This window comes from Herpailurus yagouaroundi, unplaced genomic scaffold, assembly GCF_014898765.1.
Source record: "Herpailurus yagouaroundi ecotype Mexico unplaced genomic scaffold, PumYag 140, whole genome shotgun sequence".
Lineage (NCBI taxonomy): Eukaryota > Metazoa > Chordata > Mammalia > Carnivora > Felidae > Herpailurus > Herpailurus yagouaroundi.
Genome location: NW_024412395.1, coordinates 31,982,869 through 32,000,768, shown reverse-complemented (window position 1 = coordinate 32,000,768; position 17,900 = coordinate 31,982,869). Strand labels below are relative to the sequence as shown.

The 17,900-nt window shown below is 43.3% G+C and overlaps 1 protein-coding gene and 1 pseudogene across 1 annotated transcript in view; one reads left to right on the top strand and one right to left on the bottom strand.

Annotated features, from left to right (window-relative positions):
• Positions 1 to 17,900, bottom strand: part of KIF5C (kinesin family member 5C) — a 164,652-nt gene that overhangs the window by 106,989 nt on the left and 39,763 nt on the right. Inside the window, exon 2 of the mRNA XM_040475008.1 lies at positions 4,888 to 4,978. Within this exon, the coding sequence (XP_040330942.1) occupies positions 4,888 to 4,978 (91 nt within the window). The remainder of the gene's footprint in view (positions 1 to 4,887; positions 4,979 to 17,900) is intronic.
• LOC121030545 (60S ribosomal protein L36-like) lies at positions 10,350 to 10,786 on the top strand (annotated as a pseudogene).

Here is a 17,900-nt window from a genome sequence, read left to right as displayed (position 1 = left end):
TGAATTAAATTTTAAAATTTTAAAAGAAACTTTAAAAGAAAAGGAAAAGCTCTTCGAATGCAGTGTTCCCTATTTTCTTCCAAACTCCAAGTCTAGGGGGTCAGTTTGTTGACTTCGGCAGGAGGGGAGAGGAGAGGAGAGGCAGAAGGGGAAGGAGAGGAGAGGCAGGAGGGGAAGTGACAGTGCATCTGGGTGCACCCGCCAAGGAAAGCGGAATGGGAGAGCAGGTCTGTGCTCAGCGCCACGCTGAGCCACGCAACCACCCCCACCCGACCCGAGCAGAAACAGCCCACAAAAAGGCACTTTCATCACGTTGAATGACAGTTCCTGGGCCCGAGGAAAGCATTTGTTTCAGAGCCTCTCTCGTAACAGAATGACTATTTCTGTGCGCCAGCCGCAGAGCCAGGAATCAGTTCAGCCAGACAGAACCTTGCTTTGTGACAGGCTCTGGCGTGATGTGATCTCAGCTCACACCACAAAGCCAGCGGCACCCACAAGCACACAACACATCCATCTGGCAGCGAAGCAAATCCAAAGAGAGATTCCACTGCAGGTGGGAAGAGCCTTCTCACCTCCAGAGAGGAGGGAGGAGAGGAGTGGGATCCTTGAAAATACTTCTTGCCTCTTTTGCCATAGACTTCAGAAGCCAGTTTTCCGCCCCAAGTTTTTGCTAGTTCTGAGTCCAGACCTTGCTAGAACAGAAGAGTCTGTTCCACTACTGGGTAAGAATTTGGGGAAGATGTAATCATGTAAGTTCCTGAGAAGGCTGTCATGGCCTCCTACCAGCTCCCCATGTGAAATGGTGGCCTGTCAGTGGCCAGGGTCTCTGGCAATATTGGCTGACAGGTAGGTAGGTCATCACTGCCTCTGAATCCTAAGGCTCCCGCTGACCAGTCAAGCTACTCAGGTAAAAGTCGCACGCCCAGAGCACATAGAGGCAGCCCTGCTAAACACTACTGGCAAACCATAACGCTGGGCCCAGCCGGTCTGAAGGGAAGGGCACCGTTACATCTTCAGAATGGAAATGCATCTCACTGTTGGAAGACAGGCAGGGCCAACCAGAGGCTCTGGAACCACAATCTCTATTCCTTCCCCCTCTCCCTCCTCCCCTCCTCCCTCCCTTCTCCCATACCCATTTCTAATCCTGTCCTTCTGCAGTGCTTGGTTAATAGTCCATATGGCCTGATACAAAAGTAACAACTCATAAATTGCTATTAAATGCTCATTATGAGCTCACCAGAAAAGTAGGGACAGGATAGTGTAGAAAAATCCAAGGAAGTCAGACAAGCTCAGGCTTAAGTTCCAGCCCCGCCACCTCCTAACTGACCTGGCCAAGTTATTTGACCTCAACCTCCTCTTTAGTACAACAGGAATAATAATGCTCACACCTCATAAAATTGTTGAGGTTTAAAACACAATAACATATGCAAAGTACATACAGCGTGCCTGACAGATAAGAGTAGCCAAAAAAATCTATTTCTTCTTAAGAGCCATACATAATAATAATACAGATCTTATAATATCCTGAGCTTAAAACTCTTCAATGAGTCCACATTGCCTGAAGGATAAAGCCCATCCATTTCTACCAAACTCTAATCCAGCCTAACTTTTTAAGTACCATCCCCCAGGTACCCTGCAATACTAAATTACCCAAACATGCCATATAATTTCTCTTTATGCTTTTCCTATTCCTTCTGCTTGTACACCTCTGCTATATTCTACAGTCTTTAGGACACAACCTTTCCAAGAAGCCTTCCTTAACTCTCCAATCCTTATCCCCACTCACCAAAGTCAGTCTCAAGTGACTTTCTTCTGTGCTCCCACAGCATTTTGCACACAGCCGTCTTAAAGCACGTACTACCCATGGGTATGACAACTATGGATGCACGTGTCTCTTTACCTATACTTAAAGCTTCTCACAGACAGCCTTATATATCTTGGCGACTCTAGTCCCTAGCAGTGATTATACCACATGGTAAATACTTGATATCCTTGCATGAAGGAATGAGTAAAAGAAATAATTAAATGAATGAAGCTAAAGAAACTAGGTCTAGCAAACAAGAAACCACCTTCTCTAGCCCTGGACAGTCTACATTTAGTTAATTTGAAAGGCAATTGCCCAGAATGACTTCTGTAGACTGGGACATAGTTACCCGTACTTTGATAATAGCATCCAGTAACCATGGTTTTTAATTCCTAGGGTCCACAGAAACCTTCTTATTCACCATGTTGGTAATCACAAATCCTATAAGCTCTTCTGGAAGAAACAGAGGAGAATCCTACGTACTGTTTCAGACAACATTTTGATTAACAGACACCAGACAAAGATGGGGGTGTGGGAGATACCAGAATTCTACAATCAAATGTTTGAAATATGTTTTTAAAAAACTAGTGAAGTTGAAGGGAATCAAAAACCCAAGAGAGAATAAAGCCATCCAGTTAAAAGGAGTCTTCCTGATCTCAAAAACATTAAGGGTTCAGAGACACTTGAAAGGAAAGCTCATGGGTCTACTACATTATCATGAATCATGGGGACTGTGGTGACCTTCAGAAGTTATCTGATTGAATTCCTGGCCTCTAGAACAAGAGGCCCCTACAATACCACCTTCCTTTCCTGATTTCAATAGGCTTTGTCAAGGCAAAAAAGACCTCAGTTGTACCTAGTAACCATTCCATGGAGTTCTTTCTCATATATCTTTGTTTTACCTTGATGAGGAGGAAACAACATGGCCACTTCCCCTCACACTAGTTTCACTGGATATTTTAAAAAGTTAAATCAGGTCTTCATCATCCCCTAATAACTTCCTTTCAAGGGAGAATAAGGCACTCTTAGCTGTTACAAAATGAGTATGCTCACATCATATTTGTAGTGCCTGAAGAATATCTGTTTATCATATCATGTCAGAGCCTAATTTTACCTAAATGGTTTTCTTTGTGGCTCACCATATACTGGGCCTCAAGTTATCCAATTAGGTCACGTCTTCATGAGAACTTTCTAAGGATTGCCTATTTCTGACATTTCATACCATAAAAAAACCCAAACACTGAAAGAGACTCAACTTCTCTAGTAATGAAGAATGAAAGATGATGATTATTTGTTAATCACAGGACTTTTTAAAGATGGAATGGATCCATCTCTAATCAGAACATCAACTCAGAGATGCGTTTAAATTGACCTCATGCTTAGCACAGCATACGGTAAATACTAGTTGGTTCTGATAATGAAAGGGGAGAGAAAAGGAAGTTATGGCTCACATGTGATTAATTTTAGTTTCACAAAAATAAGTAAGAGTCTGATAATGGAGAGGAAGGACAGAGTAGGAGCAAACTAGAGCTACACACTCCAGAGAGAGAGACAAAACAGTTTTAGACAGGAAGAGATGAAAAACAATAGAAGCAGAGAGAAAACAAAAATTACCATCAGATACAGCCCTACAGTAGTAATTCAAGAAGAGCCTAAATTCAGGCATGTTTTTTTTTTCTCTTCTGTTTTCTATAATGATCTTACTGTGAAGACCTTCAAAATTAATTGATGTCTGCAACAAGAATGTGAATAACCATACACCTCAGCGAGGAACATACTGACTGACTCTCCTACGCAGATGCCCAGGGTCAGAACCAATCTAACAGATGTACCCAGGGCTGGCTTGCATGAATTTCAGACAGGTTACTCAGCTCAGCTTCCAAAAACAAGCACATCTTGCATGACAAGGTGCTTTTTGAATTTTGATTTTGCTTTTTACTCTTTAAATCTAGAGCTACCTATAAAGGTGGCAACATCAGCACATTTGGAAGCACAGCTGCCATAGCATTCAGACTAGAAGGTAAAGATTTAAAGATGAAAAGCGGGGCGCCTGGGTGGCGCAGTCGGTTAAGCGTCCGACTTCAGCCAGGTCACGATCTGACCGTCTGTGAGTTCGAGCCCCGCGTCAGGCTCTGGGCTGATGGCTCAGAGCCTGGAGCCTGTTTCCGATTCTATGTCTCCCTCTCTCTCTGCCCTTCCCCCGTTCATGCTCTGTCTCTCTCTGTCCCAAAAATAAATAAACGTTGAAAAAAAAAATTTTTAAATAAATAAATAAATAAATAAAGATGAAAAGCAAAGAAGCAGGAGATGCCCCTCAGCTCTGTCCAGATGGCGAACTCTCCCAAGGCAAGCTCCAGCCCGCCCGATGTGAAAGGGCAAAGTACAGCAACGTGTAAATTGGTTCGTCTCCCTGCTGTTTAATCCTTCAGGGCCAAGGCCAGTCCCAGAGAAAAGGGCTGATCTCTAAGACAAATTTAGGCTTCAGGCTACCTATTTGGAGGAACAAATGTTGGTATCTGGGTGGAAAAGTTGAAAGTGGGTTAGACCAAAGTATATTTAAGGAATGCTGAGTAGCAAAAACAGCTCAATAACCAACAAGGTAATGTGATTTTATGATGCTGTAGAGAACTCCTTGATGCCCAAGAATTTTCCATGTTTAAGGCTTCTCCCTGAAGACACAGATGCACAAAATAATTCAGCCAAAAATATACAAATGGAGCATCAGAAATATCTATTTTTGTCTCCTTCAAAGCAGAAAGGAGGCCTTATACCTACAGCAGTACTTTAAAACCTTTACAGAAATAGTGTGACCATAGCTTTTAAGCTTCTAGGTAGCAGAATAACTCTGCCAAAAAGGTGGCAAAAGAAATAAAGACATTTCCTTGGCAAGGAGATATGGAGAGGTTAAAGAACTTGCCTGACATCATAGCAAATCAGGACCAGAGCTCGGGCTATAATTCAGTGTTTCCAATTAGTAGGCCTCTGCTTATAGTCAAGGCACATTGATTCCTAGGCTGCAAATATCACTTAATGTTTTCAATTACTCTGAAAGGCCCAGGAGGAAATAAAGAAATAGCACTTACCTTTGACAATTTGCTTTGCACACGCATTGTAAACCTGCTCTTGGGTCGTGCTGGGAGGCAGCACTCTGTCGAAGACATATGGCTTCCCTTGCTAAAAAAGAAAGACAAAAGGAAAGGGCACACATTAGAAGTTTAGGAATAAAAAGCACTAATAGCAGTTAGACCACAGGCACTAAATCACAAACCCTATCCTTGAAGGCAGTTCCGTACGAGACTATGGAATTATTACAGTGTGAACCACACATACAATGTGTGTATGTGTAATGCATGTCGAGAATTCGAGAAAGAAAAAAGGTGTGTTTTTTTTTAACTTGAAACACTTTTTCTGATGAAAAGCAGGCTGATACTTCATTCATTCATCTGAACAAATATTTACCTATTGAGAGCTTCTTCTGAACCAGGACTAGACTAGAGTCTACCCAAATCAGAAAACAGTCCTGCCTGTAAAGCGCTCAATCAAGGGTGGCAGATAGCTGATAAACAAGAAAGCAAACACCTGGGAAACCACAAAATGCCTAGGTACAAAATAATGAGACAGAGGGGACAAGAGAGAGAGCAAAGCAGATCTTCCTGAAGAAATGCCAGTTAAGTGGATCTTTAAAGGATCAGAAAGATTGAGGCATGTGAAGAGCCATGGAACAACATACCAGACAGAGCACAGGGTGGAGCAGGCAGGAAGGGGCCTGGAGTGTTCGAGGCACTGGAGCGTGGTACAAAAGGAGAGAACGGAAATCAGGAGCCAGTCCATGCAGGGGACTGTTTGCCAAGGTAATGGGCTTGGCTTGTATTCAATGGGAAGATGACATGATCAGATTTAAGAAGCTGCTCTTAATAGCAAGTTATTATTGCTTTGCATCCCAAAGAATTCTAGTGTTTTCTTCATATGTATAAGTGATGCCTCAACTGGGTAGAGCCTTTCTAGTCACAGGGCACCCTTCTGTACAGTACATCGAATGATTTCCCCAGGTGCAGGTTTTTGGGGTCTGGTCTGAGACGACGCGGCACACTACTCAAGGAGGTAAGTGTCAGAAGGAAAGGAAAGAAGTTCTGCCCTGAGACTGAACGAGCCCTGACCCCAGACCACTCAACATTCACCAGGGAGTCACTGGACACTCACATGCCAGTGACTGAGGAGTGGGGAAGCTAGTGGCTAAGAAGACACAGCCTCCTCCTGGGGAGAACCTTCTTCCCACCATCACCGCCCAGGCAAGGGGTGGCCCTCCCTCTGCCCTTTCCCACAGCATGATCTACCCATGTAGATCTTCATGTCCCACGTGGTGGAAGGGAGGGCAGGAGAAGGGAAGGAGGGAGGAGACCTCAGAGTCTCCTTCACTCCCACCCTGTACCTCCTACGTGTGGCTTGGACACCAGGAACCTTTACCCCAGGACAGTCCAGTGCCTCAAAAAGATAACTGCTCATGAGAGACTCAAGGACAAGGCTTGTTACATCCTGTAACCTTCACACAAGTTTACAGCTGCCAGCTGGCTTAGCATTGTACTCTTTTACGACCATGGGTAGTACTACACATAGGTAAGGTCCTATGCTTCAGGCGTTGTGCTTGAGCTTTTAGTCTTTGAATCTGGAATTGAGTCAACCAGGTAAATGAGCTACTTCCTGTTTGGTCTTAGAAGAAATGGAGAATTTTGAGGTGCCATAAAATATTGTAGAGGTTTTTTTTTTGTTTTTTTGTTTTTTTAAGTTTATTTATTTTTGAGAGAGCACAAGCAGGAGAGGGTGAGAGAGAGAGGAACAGAAGATCTGAAGCGGGCTCTGCACTGACAGCAGTGGAGCCTGACGTGGGGCTTCCACTCATGAACTGCGAAATCATAACCGAAGCCAACGCTGGATGCCCAACCAACTGTGCCAACTGTGCCCAAAATATTGTTTTATACAAGCAACAGAGCCAGTCATTTTGTTAAGATTATGGAAAGGGGTTATTTTCTGATGTTTTGTTCCTAGCCAAGTCTCATTCCTTAAGTGAACCAAGTATTTGGTTTGGAAAACCAAGAGAATATTCCTCCTTGGTGAACAATTGCCAACTATCAGTCCACTACATTCTTCTTAGCTTTATCTATTCATAAAATTAACTAAATGTCAGTAAGGTAAAAGGTTAGAACAAACACTCATAGAGTTTGCCTAAGTATTTGTCACCAACTAAAACTTCTTAAAGGAAACTGTAGCTTTGCTTATATTTCAAACAAATCCACTATTACTCCAAACTTGATGGGAATCACCAATATAAACCATCTTGTTTCCAGAACGATCAGCTTTGGGTTTTGGAGAAAATGCACCTACTGCAGCTGGAAAAATGACCTATTTTTATATAAATGGTACAAAAAAATAGGACTCCCCAACTTTGCCCTTCAACTTAAAATGTTTGTTGGAGTGCATTATACATTCACTTTAAGAGAGGTAGAAAGCAAGAAATCGCCATTCCTCATTTAAATAATATCATTTATCAGATGACAAACAGATAATACAACAATTTTCCATAAGCTGAAGTTAACTCCCAAACAGAAACTGCCTTCAAGAAAAGATAAAATTTAGAAAATGATTTGTTTTGAGACTTCTGGTAAAGACTAGAATATAAAGAAGTTAAAAACAGAAGTATTTTTGTCTTTTCATACACTAAGTTGGCTATGCAGGCTTTTATTTTAAGTGAACCTTAGAGTCTTGAAATTAAAATATAGAATTAAAATTTAGTTACTGATTATTTTCAAAGAACTGATTTGTGGCATAGCCATGCGAGCTGTATATACAACTGCCATTAAACAACAACAACAAACAAATTATGCTTTGCTGCATTGGCAATGGTATGAAAATCTCACAACCCCTGATGGAGACTTCAGCAAAGCCCCATCTCCCACAGCCCCTAGGAGACAAGAGTCTCCTTGTTTCTGATCCCACTGTTGCTGAGGGTTTCTGTGGACAGATGTTGGGCCCACCCTGCTCTAGCTGTCACTAAATGTTTTAGTTCAGCTACAGAGTACATTTTTCAATTAACATTTTAATAGGAGTGTTAAGTGCTAGCACTTGAAACTGAATGATGAGGGCACCAAGTACTCCTGGAGACGCTTTCCTTTCCAGGCACCTATTCAACAGGAGGTTCTCCCATCTATCTGGCTACTCTGCCAGTGTCCCTTGTTTGTGTCTCTTCCAGACTTCTAAATGATGGTGTATCCTGGACTCAGCTCTCAGCAACCTCTCTGTCTACATTCTTGACTTTCACATGATCTAAATGAACACTTCAGCTTTCAAATCTCATGTAAGCTCCAAATTCATATATTCAGTCACCCGCTAGACATTTAAACCACTTAGATTCCATTAGCCACTTCAAACTTAACTGACCAAAAATGAAATCGAGCCTTCCATATCTGAGGAAAAGACCAAATTCATCAGGTACGTCCCATAGATTCCATATCCCAAATATATCCCAAAGTCTATCTATCATCTTATCATCTATGCCACACAACCTTAGCCCAAACCACCATGGTTTCTCATCAGGACAACAGCTATAGTCTCCTCACTGGTCTCCCTGACTCCATTCTTGCTCCTAACAATCCAATTTCCATTTAGCTGAGTGAGCTTTCTAGAACTATAAATCAGATGATATCAAATCCTCCCTTAAAAATGCTCCTATTAGACTAGACCTTCTTCACACTGCATTCTCCTCCATCTCACAATAGTGTAGCCCACTGGAATTCTTTATTCCTCAGCTTAGTCCTCAGCATATTCCATGGCTCAGAGCCTTTGCTCTTCACTTCCTTTCCCTTCGAACCTTCTCACTGCAGACCTTCATTGGGCTCACCAGAGATCTTCATTTGACAGTCTCTTTATCACCCTTCAGGTATCAACTCCAATTGCTCCTCCTTCGAGGGCTACCATGCTCCTACGTACAGCAGCCCCACCCCCACCCTGGCATCACTTTCTATCACATTACCTTATTTGGTTTGCTCCATGGCAATTAGTATGTAACCTATTCTCAACCAATCAAAGGGATCATTACAATTAAAGCATTTAAGTGGCTAAGACAGAAGCCATATAAATCCCAAGAGTTCACCGCATGTAGGCAAACCTGCTGCAATTTTTTAAAATTTTTTTTTTTAACGTTTATTTATTTTTTTGGGACAGAGAGAGACAGAGCATGAACGGGGGAGGGGCAGAGAGAGAGGGAGACACAGAATCAGAAACAGGCTCCAGGCTCTGAGCCATCAGCCCAGAGCCCGACGCGGGGCTCAAACTCCCGGACCGCGAGATCGTGACCTGGCTGAAGTCGGACGCTTAACCGACTGCGCCACCCAGGCGCCCCAAACCTGCTGCAATTTATGAAAGGAGTCTGGATGGGAAACACACGCACTCCATATACATTACAACCGAAAATGAAATAAATCCAGCTTTGCCATGAAAGCCTCCACGTAGAGCAGCTAATTGCATAGGAGCAATCTAACTAAATAACTTACAGGGATCACATGCAAAAAATAACAGCAGATGGTTCTTATGTTTTTATAGTTCAAATTAAAAAACAACAACAACAATCAAACCACTTCCTATCAAGTTGTTGAGAGCAAAGTGTCTGTGAACCATATGTCCTATTAATTCATTTGACCCGTTACCCAACAACCATTCCCCAGCCTTGAAAGGAATATTACTCTGGGAGACGGAGGAAAGCAAAAGACCCACTTAAACATTTAGAAGATGGGCACCAGGAGGGATGTTAAGGAAACTGAAATTAATTACCCAAGAAGAGATCATTCGAGAAGTAATCTCATAACAATCTCTAAGACTAGCCAAGAGTTTGTGACCAAAGGTGCCGAATAATTTGAAGGATTTTTCTCTATCTTCACTAAGAAAAAAAGAAATAGGAAAAAAAAACTTTAAATTTCCACAGCAAGATTTACACTCACTCTGTGGAATTATCTTCAGACACTGAGGAATATTGGGAAGAGGAACGGATTCCTGAGAACAATCACTACAGTCTCTCTCCCGGGTGTTCACATGACTTCTTTTCTGAAAGTACAGGAGATGGCAAGTTCTTTCAGCCACATTCTCACTACTGTCCACCTGCACCATCACCAACCACCATGATCCAAACCCTTTTCTGTTTTATCTCATTGAATTCTCATACTAACTCCATGAGGTAGGTATTACTATCCCCATGCCACAAACTGGAAAACTAAGGCCCAGTCACTTTATCAGCTCCGCTACTTTAGGGAAGTACCTTTAAGTCCTTGATTGCAACACCATGCTGCTTTCCTAAGTAGCTTATGACTTACTGGAAAAGCAGGAGACATACAAACAGCAGATGCTTAGGACTAATGTGAAAGATGGCAGCAAAGTGATTCATACAGCAACAAAAGTCAGAGTCTCCTTCTATAGCCTACGGTAGTCAAGAAAGTGTTAACCATGAAGGTGGGACTGACATGAAACCACAGAGGAAAGAATGGCAGCTTAAGATCAGGGAAGAAGGGCAAGACTGGCAAGAAAAATGGTGGCCATGCACATGGCAAGCCTTCCCGGCAACAAAAGGAATTAAGAACAGGCAAAGGCCTTCCGCCACGGAAGCCACTAAGGAGCAGCAGCATGGCTCTGAGCTACCCTATGGCTGTGGGCTTCAACAAGGGCCACAAAGCAACTGAGAACGCGAACAAGCCAAGGCACTGCGAACCGCCGCAGGTGCCTCACCAAGCACAGCAAATTCATGTGGCACATGATCCGAGAGGTGTGTGGCTTTGCCCCATATGAGAAGCATGCCATGGAACTGCTCAAGGTCTCCAAGGACAAGTGCGTGCTCAAGTTCATCAAGAAAAGGGTGTGGATACACATCCAGGCCAAGAGAAAGAGAGAAGAGCTAAGCAATGTCCTGCAGCCACGAGGAAAGTGGCAGCCAAGAAGGACTAACCCTCTTTGCCCCACTTTCCCCCCATGTTCCCCCCAGCCCCCTATGTAATAAGCCTTTTTTGGACTTGGGGCATTTGACCCCCTCCTGCCAACATCCTTCCAGGGCACAGTGGTGAGGGTCATGGTGGTGCACACAGAGACAAAACAACCGAACAGTACTGGAAATGGTCTTTTAATCACAATTAAATAGTCCATATATGCCGGGGGGGGGAGGGGAGGGGGAACAGGCAAAGGCCAACCAGAACCTAGGAAAAGGCAGGTGTGAGACTTGCTATGAAAAGTCAAAGTTATTGAGAAAAATCCCAGAATTTTTCAGAGCCTAAAGGTCCTTCAAGCCCAACTCAGTGCTGTGTTTTACAAATAAACAAGTTCTAGGTCAGGACAGAATAGACAACTTGCAGTAGGTCACCCAGCCAATTAGGTTAGGTAGAGATCTGTGCCCAGAACCCAGACCTCCTGGCTCCCTACCTAGTGCTCTAAAAGTTCTGGCTTTAGAATCAACTGCTCTCTCTGAAAATCAAGCAAACAACAAGCATCAGCCTCTGGTGCTTTGTTTTTCCTGCTTTCTTCCCAACCAATTCTAAATTATTTCCAAATACACAGCTGATGATGGTTCCTTGAGCAAAGAGTCACTGCTGTAAGAACTGGAGCAATACAGCATGGGAACCAGAATCATGGCCTCTCAGAGTTAATATGACCTTGCAGTCAGCCCATCAGCCTCCTCTCAATGAGCAGCTTTGGTCTGTCTCCACAAGCCTTCATGGGCAACGATGAACTGCTTGAAACCCAACTGGCTCCGATTGTCGGAATGTTGTGTCCTTATATTGATTTAAATCTGCACCCTGAAGCATTAGACCTGACACCATCCTCCAGAATAAGACAGACCAAGGCTGGAGAGACCTGCCTACATCGACATCCCAGCTTTGTTTCATTTTGGGAGCTGTGTTCATTGTCTTACTCTCTTTTCTCTCATCTCAGAGGAAAGGAGAAAGATTGATGTGCTTCCTTCCTAAAAGTTGTGTGGATTTGTCCTGATTGAAGGACTTCAAAGGTGTTCAAGGTTAAGACATCACTAAAACATTATGTTAGTTTGCACAAGAAGGAATTGAATAAAATAAACTCATGGACTATGAAGGGCTTTGGCAACAACCTGAAAGAATGTTTCCAAAACATTACCTAAATAGCAAGAAGTCCTGGGGTTAATGTTGATACTCATTTTTTATCAACACAAATATCCTGCCAAAACAAGTTTTGTTTTGTATTGTTTATTGAAATATAATTCACATACCATAAAATTCGCCCCTCTAATAAAAGGGAACATTCTTGGAATATTCACAAGATTGGACAATCATCACCACTATCTAATTGCAGAACATTCCTTTCATCACCCCAAAAGGAAACTCTGTACTCCCCATCCTACTGATCTACTTTGTGTCTTTACAGCTTTGCCTGTTTTAGATATTTCATACAAATAGAAGCATAAATATGTAGCTTTTTGTGATTAACAATTTCTTTCACTTAGTATGTTTTTAAGGTTCGTCTACATTGTAGCATAAATCGTTACTTTATTCCCTTTCATGACCAAATAATATTCTATTGCATGGATTTACCACATTTTATGTATCCATTCATCAGTAGGATGGATGTTTGGGTTGTTTCTATCTTGGGGCTATTACGAATACTGCTATGAACATCCATATACAACTTTTTATGTGGACATATGTTTTCATTTCTCCTTTCATTTCACATACCCAGGAGTGGAATTTCTAGGTCAGACAGTAACTTTATGTGAGTTCACTTTTGGGGGGACTAACAAATTGTTTTCCATAGCAGCTGCACCATTTTACATTCCCACCAGCAGTGCATGAGGGTTCCACTTGCTCCACATCCTTGCCATCACTTGTTACTGTCTTGTCTTCTTTATTATAACATCCTAGTGAGTATGCAGTAGTATTTCTTTGTGATGTTGATTTTTATCTCAGGAGTTTTTTAATTGATGCTTAACATATTGTAAAATTTATTTCAACATATATTATGGATACAGAGATGTTTCCAGGCATTGTAATACACTGTTGTGTACTTAACATTTACAAAGTGGTCCTAGTGGGGAATCATCTCATAGGGAAACAAAAATTATACATATCCATGTGCTTTAAGAAAAAGAATAGTTTACTAGGAAGAGAGGACATTTAAAGGTGTTTATGATAGGGTTGCTGTGCTCCTTACTCCACTAGTTAATACTGAGTGTTGTCCAGGGAAGGCAGCCTACCAATACATGGGGTAAATGAATTCACATAAACATGGCTTAACCCCCTGTCTCTGAAGCTCAGTTTCCTCATCATTAAAATGGAGCTAATAAGATCCAGAATTCAGGATTGTGAAAATTAGATATGTTCCGGAGAATAAAGGACCTACCGTATGCCTGATGTTCTAGAAGGTGCTCAAGTCATGGTTAGTGCTATTCTGTAATAAAAAGTTTCAACCAATGTGTACCAGGATTTGCATTACACCAAACTTAGCGAGCAGTGACCTTTTAAAGGAAAGGATGCTGATAAGCAACAATCACTCACAATGTACCAGCTCAGAGACTTGCCATCCTGATGACCCTACAACACCCTAATGTTGTTGTTGCCATCCTGATGACCCTACAACACTCACGCAACTCCAGGCCCCAGGTCTGCCACCCATAAGCTCAGCTCCATGAGACCTTTAATTTCTGAGGGTCCTAGCAAAACTAACTCTGTCCCAAGGCTATCCTCTGTACTCTAAAAATAAATGAAATTTTGATGTTCAGCTATAAAGCCTATTTAGGAAAGGTGAGGAGCTATGTCTTGTGCAGGCACTCATAGACTCATCAGCTCTGCTATTACAGCTTTGGAGCCCTCCAGAAACTTCTGTGATAATGCCAACTGTAAACATGAAGCAGATGCTCCCAGGGTCCTGACCATATCCTCACCATCTTTACCATTTCCATGCGGGCTGGCCTGACCTTCAGCCTCTGCTTCTCTGGCTGCCTCGGCCCTCTCTGTCACCTGATGCACCCCAGAAAGACCATCCCACACCAACCCAGCAGGCCTCACCCGATGACTGATAGGAGGCAGGGTAAATACTTTAGCTCCCCTGCCCAGAGGTGGAAGTGGAGGGGGAAACCTGGAGACACGTATTCCAAACTGGCTCTCAGAGCTCCCCGTTGCAATGAAACCCCCTTGCCCACAGTGCTAACTTGCATGACACACCCTATATTGGTTTCTTACAGTTCCCTGTCTCGTTTCTCCATTCTTCTTCAGTGTTTCTTGGATTCACCTCCCAAAGAAACCTGCAATTGAATCCCTGTCTTAGTGCCTGCTTTAGGAAAGCCCAAAGTAACATAAAATCCTAGACATTTTGCTCTTTCATTCACTAGGTCCTAAGAGATTCTGAATGCGTTGCATCACTGCCAACCACGGAGCCATCACATTTGGTCGATATCCAGACAAGGGGGTGAATGGAAATTGAAATCTTTGTTAAAATTCCACAAGCTGTGGGCTTAGGACCCTGTTCTGGGGTGGGGGGTGGGGGGAGTGCCTTTTTCTTCACAAAAGAGTGCTGGTCACTTACCAGGCTTTGAGCCCATGGAGCCACCTCTGCCCAGAGGATTACCAATTTCTAATTTACACAAAGGAGCACTACACCCTCATGAAGGCCATGGCCTAGTAGAGTGCTTTATACATGACGGTACAGGGGCGCCTGGTGGCTCAGTCGGTTGAGCGTCCTACTTCGGCTCAGGTCATGATCTCGCAGTCTGTGAGTTCGAGCCCCACGTTGGGCTCTGTGCTGATGGCTCAGAGCCTGGAGCCTGCTTTGGATTCTGTGTATCCCCCTCTCTGCCCCTCCCCTGCCCATGCTCTCTCTCTCTCTCTCTCTCTCTCTCTCTCTCTGTGAAAAATAAACATTAAAAAAAAATTATACATGATGGTACAGGGTAGGTGCTAACAGTCTGCTGCTGCTGCTGACCAATGCCTGCCAGATGAGCAACAAGGAGGTCAGGTGCCAGGACACCATGAAATAGTGCTGGGGGTGGGAGGGTGGAGGGAATCCATACTCACTGTATTTCTCCAGTGTGTCAGAAACTTTCCTTGTTACTGACCATTCTCATCCCCCACCTCCAAGATTTCAGCAGTCGTGGAGTTGCCTGTCTCTTCCTGTATCCCTTTATTCCTCTTTACCCCACCACCTATCTTCCCATTTATCTGGAACTGGGCTGCAAATTCCCAAAGCAGAAAAAAGTTCCACTGTGCACCTTGGGGCAAACCACCCCATACCTGGCAGTGACTATCCGCTTATCCCAACACTGTGATATCCTGTCCAGGGTCCACGAATCTGCCAACGTACAGACGTGGTCTCACAATGAAGACCTCCATGTTCTCCTCCCCACTCTGCCGCCTGCCCCTATCTACGCTGGGAGAACTCTATGACTGGAGATATAAATACTAAGCCAGTGTCAGCCCCAGACATTCCCATCCCCCTCCCCACACTGGCTCTGTGCCCCAAGGAAGGCAGCTGGTGCCAGTTCCGGCCAAAGCCAAGGCTGCTCCCAGGAGAGGCTGTAATGAAACCGACAGAGCAATGATTGGCTTCTACTGAGTTGCCAAGGTGATGCCAACCACATCTCAAGAATGAACAAAGGCAACACACAAGAATGAATCTTGTAAGCCTTCTTCCTGCAGGAAACCAGGCTAAAATCCTTTCTTTTCTGCCAAAAGTCCCATTGCATGGACACACAAGCACTGTCAGGATCACAGACAGCTATGGAAAAAACACTCTGGGAAAGGGAACTGCCCAAGTGATAATGAAGAAATTCAGAATTATTGCCCGGCTAACAGGAAAAATGAAGACAGAAGTATTACTTCTGTTAAAGAAATTAATGGAATCTGTGTTGCAAAGCTAAGATTCTTATTTATATGTGATTTTCATTTCGTCTCAAAATATATCGACCTTCCCCCCACCCCCAGTCTTCTCCATTTAATTGCTCTGTACCCTAATCTGCCAAGATGCAGGGATTACTAGATTGAGTCAGGGGAACTGGTTCTGGACCAGGACTTTGCCCCTTACATACTTTGTGATCTTAAACACTTTGCCCATTTTTCTGGGCCTCCTCCTCTCTGAGTAAAGTTAAAGATTGGATCTTTCCAACTCTAATGTGAAATAATAATGGGCAGCACAAACATCCTGGGATTTTCCCCATAAGATCAGCTTCTGTCTTGACCACATATAGCACAAGAGGGGGTAAACTTTAAACTGGCATGAGTTCAATGTTTTATATACTTACAAGAAATGAGTAAAAATTGCTGTAGTTTTTTCAGATCTGGTTTTCTGCCAAATGAAGTCTGGGAAAAAAAAATATCAAACTTTCCTCACTGGAGGAAAGAGGGTATAAAGCTGCTCCACTGAAGGTAGAATGTAGGATTTCTTTTGCCAAATGGAAGATAGCAAAGAAAACCCTGAGCGCTCTCTCTGGGGCGTATCGCCCTGGTGGCAGCTTCCTGGCAGAGCCCTGTGGAATCCAGTCAAATTGCCACGCTGCAAACCTCTCCCAGTTGTGCCAAGACTCATGGTGGCACCTCCAACATGGAAGCCACATGGTGGCACATGCAAAGTTTCTTCCCTTTAGCTAAAATGTGAAATAGAAAAACTTTTGCCCAGGCTTGTGCTTGGCTGAGTATGGTACATACAGAGGCTTCTGATAAACACGCATTGAAAATATTTATTGCAAATAGAACTGATATTCTATTAATTGTTTTCACTCTCCAGAAACAGCTTATATAATTATAATTTCCAAATGTATTGGAGAGCAATGTTGATCTTATGGTATGTTCAGATCCCTAGTCTCCATTTGTATCTCATGATTTTAGAGAGTGGGTGGGAATATTAGCTTTCCTTTCTGGGAATAGAGAATAACTTCTCATGAGCATGTAGAAGGCAACGATTTGAGCTGAGAGTAGGATCCAGAATTTCTGGTTCCCAGCCAAGCCTTCTACCCATAACACCATATTGCATCTCATCATTGATCCTCCAAGAACATATTTTATCTCTCAACCATAGATTTTCTAAGAATTCTGTGCAATTGGGTTTAGAACATGATGCAGTATAACTCAGCCAGCAATAGTCATTAAGTTCAGGGTAGCTATGTCACAATTAGTGTCCAAGGTGCCACCTCCATCGGCTGAGCGCACATCGGCACCAAAAAAAAGGGGGGGCTTCTGATACCAACTCTGAATAGGTCTTCACCAGCCAGCTCAGTCTAGGATGCATGGGCTGGAACTCAGCACACATAGGCTCATGCATCCCAGTCCAATGAGACTCTCTCCTCATCCAGGAGAACCAAATGTTGGTCCATAGAGGCAGAGATGACCACCCAACTGACAGGTGAAGTACTTAGGGCACCAAAAAAACATATGTTTTTTGGGGCGCCTGGGTGGCGCAGTCGGTTAAGCGTCCGACTTCAGCCAGGTCACGATCTCGCGGTCCGTGAGTTCGAGCCCCGCGTCAGGCTCTGGACTGATGGCTCAGAGCCTGGAGCCTGTTTCCGATTCTGTGTCTCCCTCTCTCTCTGCCCCTCCCCTGTTCATGCTCTGTCTCTCTCTGTCTCAAAAATAAATAAACGTTGAAAAAAAAATTAAAAAAAAAAAACAAAAACATATGTTTTTTAAGATCTGTTGTTCTTGAGTTCAGCCACAATTGAGTTATCAGAAACTCTAAAAGAAGCTTTTAATTGTAGCTGACACAGAAGCTTTGTATCTTTTAAAAGATTTTAAGTTTTGCTTGGAGGACAGGGCAGCATATTTTTCAGTGACTACAAGGGCCACGTGGCCACAAACAAGGTAAAATCGGAAGAGCAAAATCTCCCCACACTTTTTCCTGCCCTGCCCCTCCTTCCTGACTTGAGGTTCCACCACGTGAACGTTTAGTGGATTAGACAGCAAAAGAGACTATGGCTCCAGAAGGCTAACTCATCAGAAATAGCTCTTGTCTGCTGCCAGGAGCAGCACGTAGCTTATCAGATTCATTAATTAACAGAACCCAGGTAAACCAATTGTTCATTCCTGAGCGTGTGTGTGTGCGTTTTGGGGGGAGA